This window comes from Triplophysa dalaica, chromosome 9, assembly GCF_015846415.1.
Source record: "Triplophysa dalaica isolate WHDGS20190420 chromosome 9, ASM1584641v1, whole genome shotgun sequence".
In the NCBI taxonomy this organism is placed as follows: domain Eukaryota; kingdom Metazoa; phylum Chordata; class Actinopteri; order Cypriniformes; family Nemacheilidae; genus Triplophysa; species Triplophysa dalaica.
Genome location: NC_079550.1, coordinates 18,389,079 through 18,400,087, shown reverse-complemented (window position 1 = coordinate 18,400,087; position 11,009 = coordinate 18,389,079). Strand labels below are relative to the sequence as shown.

The window sequence follows — 11,009 nt, the reverse complement described above, 5'->3', positions numbered from 1 at the left end:
GGTCTCCCAGCCTGACCAGCCAGTGGTCAAAACTACATACAAATCCTGATAAGAAACCAGTCTGACCAGGCAGGAAGAAAAACAAAACATTTTGAGCTGGAGTAACACAGACAGGTTATATTTTTGCATTTTTATGCGGCTACTGTAAGTATGACAGATCGGCTGGGATTGTCTGGGTTGTCCATCAATGAATTAAAGGGATACTCCACCCAAAAATGAAAATTCTGTCCAGAACATATCACGCATCAACCCTGCAAGAGTACCAAAGTACAGTCATTTTGTCATGTTTTGGCACTTACAAAATACCACTCAATTACAAAATGGCACTCACCTGATGGTACTCAAAGTTATTTCAGCTCCAATCCACCAAGCTTGACTTGCCACGTAGCCTCGATGAAACGTCACGTCCACATCCCCCTCTCTGTAGAGCGGGAGATATCCGTTCTGTCTTTCCTGTATCAGTAAATGAACTGGATATTGCCAGACATTGGCAAGAGGGTGTGTGATCCATGCATCTGCAACACCAATTCTCATGCCTCTGCTTGCATCACACACACACACTTACCCTCCCTTTCCTCATCTCGCTCTCATCCGCTGAGAATTCAGCTATTCTGAATGTGTGTTTTAAAATGAAAACTCTTGATCTTTGCCATTCAATGCTGTCCCTTTATAAAAGTGGTTGTTTAAAAGCTCTAAAGCTGGGAAGGCTGAACAACGTAACATGAACACCACACAATTTCACAAACAATTTTGTTAAAGAGCTAAATAGTGACACAAATCCCTTAATACCTGTATATTTTGCTGTGGTCATCATCCCCTAGTTGATTTTCATCCAGGGTAGAAGACAGAGGATGGGCCCACTTCCTTTTAAGTGCTGCCAGTTGGTGCAATGCTATAATCTGAACATGAGTCATTCGGGTCTTTTCTGGCAGCGGAATACAACCATTGTGAGCCTAACTGGACCAATGAATGGTGTGTGAGGAACAAGCCTATTATTTCACAACATTAAACATTTTACCAAAATGATTGTTTCCAGTGAAATGCATTGTTTATTTGAAGTGCAGATTTTATGCTTAATAATAGTTACATTTTAGTTCATGGTTGTGGTTAAAGTTGTATCCATTTTGAGCTGTCTATAAATAACTGAATAAATAATAATAAATATGAAATTATGAAAGTGACATACAACAAACTTGTATATTACTTACGTATATTATGACAAGTACATTGCAAATTCTAAATATACAGTACAGTAGTTTTCTCTCATTAAAAAATTATAATTATAAACATTATTGGTGCTGTATGTCTCATTTTGGGATATTTCTATAGTTTAATACCATTATGTAGATAATGTATTATGAGAGCAATGTCTGCTGTATTGACCTGCTAAATGTGATAATACTGCTATCGCCTCCTAGTGGTTAATTGTAGAATTGAAGGAGATCAGAGCACAGTGAACACTAAGCAGACTCTATTTGTTTATTTAGCCTGTACAAGTTGTCAAGTACCATTTTAAAAAACATTAAAATCTATTTAAAATCTATAGAAGATTACATGACATTAAAATTACATAACAAATTCTCTATTTTGTCACAGGTATAGGCCTAGTCAGGTAGTTTCTGTATGATAAGATGAATCTTACACATAATACTTCAAAATACTGTTACGTTCATATATGAATGAAATAACACTACACTATGCAAGCAATTACAGTTGATATTACTAAGTACCTTCTATATTTAATCCATGCATGATGTGATTAAGGTTTAGCTCAGTTCTGAACATGAAGTCATATATGAAGAGTTTAGTACCAAATTAAAATAACTTTTTTTTATTGTGCATTCCGATTAATATCAGTCAAACTGCAGTTGGTTTCATAAAATAAAGTAAATAAAATTATATGTAATGCGGTCAGCTGTTATAAATTGGGGTATTTTATAAGTAAGTCTTATAACTCTGCTCAGCCAATTAGGATTAAGGACCAGAATTGACTGTTTTATAATTTGGTTTAAGACACAATAACTGAGCAAATACAGCTAACTAAAACAATTAAAACACGATTATATAATAAAAAAAACAGATTTTTGAACAATTTCAGAGTTATCTCATTTTGGAACCAAACTCTTCATTTGGTCTTAACAATGTTTTTGCTCTTTCACAAAAGTCAGTGTGTTTTAAAATCTGAGAGTTTTCACAGAAGTGTTGCTTTTTATTTTCTTTAGTTTTGTTTCTTCAATTTGTTAATTTGCTGGTTCACACTCTGTGGAGTCCAGTAGATTGCAGAGATTAGGACAAAGACCTGTAAAAACAAAACATTAAAATAGAAAATATGTTAATTTTAACCGGCAAATTTAAATTATAAATGCTCTAAAAATCATGAAGATTTAAAAAGTTCACATCCTCACTGCATTTTATGATTTAATGCAATTTATTGCACAGCATTTATAAGTAATAATGCAGATTAAAACCTACTCTTACACCAACAGTAGACTTCTTTGTGAATGCTTTATATAGAACCATTTCTTATAAATAAGTACAATGCTGAAAGTGCATGTGCAAATTATCATTCAGAGCAAAACAGAGACACGTGTGAAAATAAAAATGCAAATCAATCCAAATGCACATAAAACATCATATAGCATTTTATGTGCATTTAACAGATTTACCCTCAAAATATGTCAAAATTGCATTCAAAATAAAAAGTACAAGAAACCTAAATGTCATACAAGGAACATGTACTAAATGAAAACAACAAGCAAAAAAGAAAAGCATGTGGCCAAAGAATCTCCCATGATGCATTTGAAAAATAGCAGTGGGTTCACAGAAGCCATTGTGGAATCAGGCCAAAAATGACATTCTTCCAAAACACTGTAATTGTAACCGCCCTTTCTTCCTTGCGTTCTGGACCATAAACTGCATCCGAGCTCTAAACAGAGGCCAAAATCATATTCTATCTATCAGAACTACCTCTCTGATGGGAAATAACCAGAGTTTCCTCAGGAGCACCACAGCTGTTTCCCTCTGAGAGAAGAGTCAGAGAGACAGAAAAACATGCGCGAGAGAGAGAGAGAAAGCAAGAAAAGTTGACCTCAGACTACCTGATTCCACCCATCAAACCTTGTCTGTCAGAAAACCCACTAGATCTCTCAGAAATACAATTGCTATATGTTTTTGAATGCATGTTGTTTACCCTCTTGATACTGCAGTATAAATATTGTAATACTCCCATATTTCAATCATTTTTATTAGGTGGTAATGCAGTTAAAGACATATCAATAAATTGGGATCAACATCAAAAGTCAAAATTCTCAATAAGATTTAAAACATTTACTTATTATAATGTCATCCATAACCAATTGATCTAAGCTACAGTATGTGTTGCACTAAAAAGTGTTACCAATTATGTCACTTTCTATGATTTACAAATAGGGAAGCACTTAACATATCGCCGTCTCCGTTTAAAGCTGATACTTATGAATCATAGCTAAAGACTTCTGAGTCTCCTGAGCTTTGAAAGAGCAACCACTGAGCAAAACAGTTTTTCTTTGGGAAAACATGTAGGACAAAACTGTGGTTAAACTAGAGAGAGAAAGAGTGTGTGTGGGCATGAAACTGCTGCACCAAACAGAAGTAAAACAAGAACAGAGGTTCGGTTTAAAGTTTCAAACAACAGCATGTGTAGTTGAAAAAACCTCAGTAAGATGAACAGGGAGCAGGAGAGCCAAAAACTGAGAATATCTAAATACTCAAAGAACAAAAGCGAATATTGAGAGGAGGAGAAGCTCAATTTATAGTTTCAATAGAGCTGCAATGTCTGGGTCAATTTGTCATCAGAGAAATTATATTTAAAGCTCAAAAGTCTCACAAAAATTCTCACAGAAAACCCTATAAAGCAAAGCTATAAAAACACCACCTTACCACACACACAAAGACGTAGAAAATCTATTAACCAATAAAGCACTTGCGTGTGACTCTCTTGGCCGGGGTGGCAGTGGTGACCCATTACTGAGACCCCCAACTGCTTTGGCAGCCAAACGACAACTGGATGGTCCGGACCTCAGAAATAAAGTTGAGAGACTTTGGTTTGGCCCGGCCGCGAGCGCTTTGATGCAGGGCGTCGTGGCAGCCGTGTGTGATTCTCACCGGACTATCTGTAAATCAGCTCAATGAGGTTTCTGAGACAAGGGCGAAGATGGATTGGGCTCCCGGGGCTTGTCAGGAATGTTGGACCATGGTAGCCTGCTGAGCAACCTGAAGCCATGGAAGTGCCAGAACATATGACCTTGCAAGAAGATCTTCTTCAGTTAAGAGCACAGGGAAATAGTACATTGAGTGCCAATGTTTGCTTTGTTTCTGGTTAGGAATATCCTAAATGTCTCAAAACACATATGAGATATTGAGTTGTGGTGCTTACAAAGGTTTAAATTAGGTCGATATTGTATCTCGCTCTCAATCTCCCAACAATTTCCTGACATTTTCCACTTTATCAATGAAATAGCCATCTCTTATTTTTCCATAATCCCAACGATCGAAATCTCTTCTCGACTCCAAATTCTCTGACACCTGTGACTATATTCCCTGACTACATGAAAACAAATGTTTCCAATCATCAGGAAAAATCGCTAATAATCTCTTTATCAGATTAATTCAGACGGCAAACTTCCTCTCCTGCGGCTGGCTGGTGGCTGTCAGGTGCTGTGGAAAGATAAAGCAGCGGTGTTGCTGACTCAAGCTGATCTTGATAATATTATCTTAACCTTTTCCTTCCAGAAGTGGGGCAGGTCTTTGCATCGGTATCATTTTTGTTTCGCCCTTGAGAAATGAGGTGGCCAAATATTAGCTTTGATGGGTGGAAAAACAGAGGCTGGAAAGAACACGGATAGGAACGCTGGAACATTATCAATGGCCTGAAATAGAGAGAACCTTGGGTGGGTGTGCAACTGACCAGGACATTTTTAGCCACAGATAATGTCACTGAACGCTTTTATTGCCAATACGGCAGATATAGGCTACAGTGCAAAAATTACAATTACATTTTCCTTTATTTTAAAGACATTTCCTATAATGTTAAAATGTAATTTAATGCATGGAGCGCAAAATGTAAAATACAGGTTAAACAACTGCAAAAAAATTATATAGAAAATTCCTTCATATTAATACAGTATATCGTACCCTATTTTTACGGATTTGAGTGTAGCTTCATTCAAAGGGATGGAGTTTAAAACTAAATTTCACCTTCATCGCAGACATTTCCTTAAGAAACGCCAGGAAATCTCACAAATGTCTTAATTTAAGTTTCAGAAGAAATCTCACAATGTTACAAACCGAGCTCAGACTTGCTCAGGTCTCCAATTAGGTGTCAATATTACAGTCGAATTCAATATTCATTTATTCTACATTTATTTTACAGTTCATACTCTTAATGTTTCTCCATCATATTTCGTAAAAAATGATCGTGCTTCTATAGCTGCGTCTTAATTCGAATCCTGCGGTGGTCGCATTTGTGGGCCGCTTATGTCATCAAGGTTTATTACTTTATTTCTGGTACTGAAATGGTAAGAGTTCTACAATGATTACGTCTTAAGAGAAATACATGTTAATTTTCCAATGTTTTTTTTTACTGAAATGAGACAACTTAGATGACTTATGCTGGCGACCTCCGGATGACACAGCCTTCGAATTGAGGTTGATGCTATTTCAATTTCTCCTAGCCAATTCAAGGAAAAAACATCTGAGACTTAAATAAAACACGACTTTAAAAGAGCAACTTCTGAACAATAACATTTCCTTATGGGAGCGCATCGACAGCTGAATACAGAAAAAAATCTAATCTGAATTAATTTAATAGCATCATTTCCATTAATAATAGTATAAATCAAATGTTTTTTTATCAGCTGTTAGCTTTGAAAGCACAGAAAGGGTTAGTGCGCTCACACAGACAGGTATCTGATCACGTCTCAAAGCACAATGAGGTCACTACCGGACATCTGGAGAGAAGATCCTTTAATTACAATCAGACATGCAGACCACCATCTAGACCTGGATTCCCCTTACCTGAACCCTTTATGTAATGCATATAATCACATAAGAACACTTTTCCGTACGTCCCGCCTCAAATTCACTGTACTGCTATGTACGGGACGCTCAAATAAACAGGGCAATGTTTTGATAGCACCACAGGGCTCGTGTTTATACTTTTCAGGTAATCAACTTAGGAATGGTTTACTTACGGGTGATTCTGCATATTAGTAAATTTCCTTTCCAGTTTGGTTGATGATGAATTGTTGGTGGTAGCAACATCAACGTTTTAATCCAAGGGAATTTAGTATAAATATTTGGCAAATGAATGCATCCAAATATATTTGATTAAAAGCTTCAGAGCTAATAAAATACTCACAATCGGTCCAGTGAGGACTTGAGTCACAGTTTCATATTATATTTCAACCCATAAGAGCATTTCCTAAATGTTATTCTATCCTTCTGTATAGCTCGCAATAACAGAGGAATTAAAAATGTTCTGCGGGCATTTTCAGCACCTGAACTTACAGATCCACACTCACACAGTAAATGCAACAATTCTGTGTGTAAATCTAATCAGTCTTCCACCGACGTACTTAATTGATTCCAGAACTGTTGCTTTCGCGTAACGCATGGAACGTGGAGAAGAAATGGAGAGATGGAGGGACTCGAAGAGCGAGGTGGCGCACTAATGAAAGGTCACCCGAGATGCACGACCATGCAAGCTGCCAGCGGCAGAAACACACACACGGCAATTTTATGGTCAATTGGGCCATGCATCTGGACTCATACATCACTGAGGCGTGGAGCAGAACTCTGTGCCAGATCCGACATACACACATTGTTAAACAACACATCAAGTTAACACAAGGGTATCCGCATTAGCCTTCATGCAGGACAAACGATGCACAGAACTACGTGAAATAAGCTCATGTCACACCTATATCCTGATTAGTTTTGCTGCCTTAAAGAGTTCGCCAAAATGAAAAAAAAAAGAAAAACCATGCCATCCAATAGAAGATATTTTGAAGAATGTTGGTGACTGAACAACGGCAGTACCTATTCACTTCTACTATATGAACACGAAACCAATGCAAGTAACGTATCAGTCATACCTCAATTGGAAAAGCCAAGAGCTCTTGATGTTTAATGTAACCAAACCGATAAAGTGCCATCAAAAGAAAACACCTCAGCATCTCCCACATAGCTGCATTAGCCCTGCAAAGAATGAGACAGTTATAACTAAAAGTGAATGACGGCATGAACATGTATTGCTGATAGATAGATGGATAGATGAGACATACCTCTGGTCTATGAGGAAGCCAAGGGACGTCAGAGAAAGTAATACGTAGGTTGTCATCAGAAGTACAGACATTTCTGAGAATATCTATGGGCCAGAAAAACTCTATTTGAGATACTGTAATCACCCCATGAATTGAATATGATGTCTGAAGAAATAAACCTGAACCATTTGGATAGCAAGATGGTTAAATAATAACATCAAGAAGTTGCAAAGATTGAAGGGAAACGTCTTGGTTACGTATGTAACCTCAGTTCCCTGATGGAGGGAACGAGACGTTGTGTCGAGAACGACAGATGGGGTTCGCCCTTGAGAACCAATCAACTCTGACTACTATAGAAAAGGCCAATGAAATTTGGCGAATGCAATTTGCATGCCGGGCTCCGCCCCCGGAAATCCGGTATAAAAGGAGGCCGGCGTGCAGCATTCACTTACCTTTGTTCTGAAGAGCCTGAGACCTCTCAAACTGCAGCAGAATACGATACGTGTTCGTGGCATAAGGGACACAACGTCTCGTTCCCTCCATCAGGGAACTGAGGTTACATACGTAACCAAGACGTTCCCTTTCTGTCGGTCTCTCGACGTTGTGTCGAGAACGACAGATGGGGTTGCCTATGGAAAACGCCACAACGCTGTATCGCGTCACAATCTCTAGCGAAGCGACGGTAACAAGCCTGGGCGTGTCATCTCGAAGCTTTCGTGAGACTGTAACCTTCCAGTGTGGTGGTCGGGGGGTTCCAGAGCTTTCTTGGAGAAAGATGGGTACAGCCCTGACCGGTAACTTTCACGGACGGGGCCTTAGCTCTCTATAGGCGAGAGGCCGTCCAGATCAGTTTACACCGGGTAAGCGCGACTCTTAATCAGAGAAGCGCTACAGAGGCCACCTCCTACCCGTGGGGAGGAATATGGTGGATATAGGTATGGTCTCGTCCTTGGAGGAGAACGCATGGAACGTGCGGACTGAGTAGTTAACCGCGAGGTGGAGGCCCACCTGGGGAAGCTCATGGGTTACCAGGAGTGGGAACCATTCTCATGAGGATACATCAGACGGAACAGCCCACGGAGGGGGTGTTACAGACGTCCGGTAGCACTAGGTCCGGTTAGAGCTATCTGTGATAGCTCACATGGTATCCCGGCCTAAGGGGGAAGGCTGCTCTGCCCAGCCAGCCCCCAGGGGGTGCTTGTTTGGTGATGGATGGAATGCCTATTCTTAACCAGTGTCTGGGTAAGAAGGGAGGCTGGTGAGGTACCAGTTTCTTAGCGATGTGTTCGGGTAAGAAGAAAAGGTAAATAGCACACTGACCCAACCTGTTAGAGGGTGGAAAGGTGCTTTCGCAGGCATACGCCCCCCCGGATGCCAGTCCTACATGTCGCCACGCAGGACGTGGGCTGACACCGGGTTTACGCGAAGGTTGTTAACCCTTGCGAAGGTGTTTGGGCATAGCCCAACCCGCAGCTCTACAGATGTCTGCTAGAGAGGCGCTTCTGCCAGTGTCCAGGAGGTGGCTAAACTCCGTGTGGAGTGAGCCCTCACTGCCAATGGGCATGGGAGATTCTGAGATCGGAATGCCGTCGTAACGGCGTCCACGACCCAGTGCGCCAGCCTCTGTTTGGAGACAGCCTTCCCCTTCTGCTGTCCTCCAACAGACACGGAGCTGGTCAGAGCTTCAGAGCTCTGCGTGCGGTCCAGTACGTACTGGACACAACACTAATCGGGTTGGGTCTTCCTCCCCTATGGGGAGCGCCTGCAAGTTCACCACTTGGCCCCGGAGGGAGTAGTGGGAACTTCTTGGGCACGCATCCGGGCCTGGGTCTCAAGATAACGTGAGAGTTTCCAGGGCCGAGTTTAAGGCAATCCAGGGACACGGAGGATGCTCGGTGGTCCCCTACCCTCTTGAAGGAAGTGAGCGCCGTCAGGAGGGCCGTCTTACTCTATGAGGAAGATCGGAACCTCCGAGGGGCTCTTTGGGGGGCCCTGAGGCTCCCCAGGACCACTTAGGGTCCCAAGAGGGTATGGAGCGGAGATGAGGCGGATTCCGCCCTCTCGCTGCTTAGGAACCTGGTGACCAGGTCGTGTTGCCCTAGAAACTTTCCACCGACTGAGTCGTGATGAGTGGCAATAGCGACTACATACACTTTCAGTGTGGAAGGGAGATGTTAGTCTCCAGTCTCGTGAGGAGGGGAACACAATCCTGATCAAGCACCTCAGTGGGTCTTTCTCGTTGAGAAAGACACCAGGACGAGAAGAGGCACCGTCTAGAGGCGTGTAACCGCCTAGTAGATGGGGCCCTAGCCTGGGTGATGGTCTCAGCCGTATAGGGGGAGTAGCCATCTTAGGATCTTCTCGTCCCGTCTAGAGACCAGACATGGGTGTTCCAGAGGTCTGATCTGGGATGCCAGAACGTGTCCTTCCCCTGAGAGAGCAGGTCCTCTGTCAGGGGAATGGTTCAGGGGGAGTCGCTATCCAGAGCATCGGCTCTGAGGCCAAGTGCGGTTAGACCGGTGTGGTGTAACCAATAACACTTGGTGCTCCTGCTCCCTGACCTTGCACAGAGTCTGTACAAGAAGGCTCCTGGGGGGGGAAGGTGTGCTTCCGCCCATCCCGCGGCCAGCTGTGCGCAAGGATATCCGTGCCGAGGGCAGGGACTATCAAGCGGGCAAATGGTGGTGTTACGGGAGGTGAACAGGTTTTACCTGGGCCTACCCGAACAGCCTCCAAATGAGCTGGACTGCACGGGGGTGGAGTCGCCACTCTCCACGAGGCATAAACTGGCGAGAAAGCACGTCGGCTGTCTAGTTCAGTTTGCCCGGGGTGTGTGGCCTGCAGGGAACGAGTCACCTGTTGACTCCACCGGAGGAGGCGTCGAGCAAGTTGTGTTTAGCTGCTGTGTGCGAACGCCACCCTGACGATCTGTATTCGCTACAGCTATAGTGCTGTCCTCGGAACAGCACGTGTATGTCTCGCACGAGAGGCCGTAGCCTGCTCAGTGCAAGTAGCATAGCCCACAACTCTTGGCAATTGATATGCCAGCGCAGGCGGGGGTTCGTCCAACACCCCACCTGCGTGCCCGTTGCACACTACACCGCACCCCTGCAGGGAGACTTCAGTCGTCACCACGACCTGCCTCATAACCTGCTCAGAGGGACCTGAGTCCGTCGAAAAAGTCATAAAGACTAGGGGTTATGGTGCGTCGGCAGCAGGGCGGCATCACCATGCGCCTGCTGCCGGTGTGCCACGCTCTCCTCGGAACTCGACTCTGAAACCAGTGTTGGAGCGGTGTCATGTGCATCAACTCGAGGGGTATTAGCCCGCGAGGACGCCATGTGTCCCAGGAGCCTCTGAATTGTTTCAGGGGGACCGCTGTCTGCCTAAAATGTTCATTTCAGACAGTTCAACACTGGTTGGGCACAACTGCGGACAGGTGTGCCGACATGGTGACAGAGTTGAGTTCCATACCGAGAAAGAGGACGCTCTGCACTGGGGAGAGCTTGCCCCTCTCTTGGTTGACCTGGAGTCCCAATCGACCTAGGTGCCGGAGCACCAGGTCCCTTTGTGTACATAACAGATCTCGCGAGTGTGCCAAGATAGGCCAGTCGCTGAGATAGTTTAGTACCCGCTCGCCTTCCTCCTCTCAGGGAGAAAGGGCGGTCAGGGACAGACCGAAAGGGAGGACTCTGTACTGATATGCCC

General features: G+C 43.2%; 1 protein-coding gene across 1 annotated transcript in view; it reads right to left on the bottom strand.

Annotated features, from left to right (window-relative positions):
* Positions 1-1,456: 1,456 nt before the first annotated feature.
* agmo (alkylglycerol monooxygenase) overlaps positions 1,457-11,009 on the bottom strand; it is a 34,084-nt gene continuing 24,531 nt past the window's right edge. The window contains exons 11-13 of the mRNA XM_056756620.1: positions 7,323-7,405; positions 7,134-7,236; positions 1,457-2,299 (exon numbers count right to left, since the gene is read on the bottom strand). Of these exons, the coding sequence (XP_056612598.1) occupies positions 2,219-2,299; positions 7,134-7,236; positions 7,323-7,405 (267 nt within the window). The 3' untranslated portion in view covers positions 1,457-2,218. The remainder of the gene's footprint in view (positions 2,300-7,133; positions 7,237-7,322; positions 7,406-11,009) is intronic.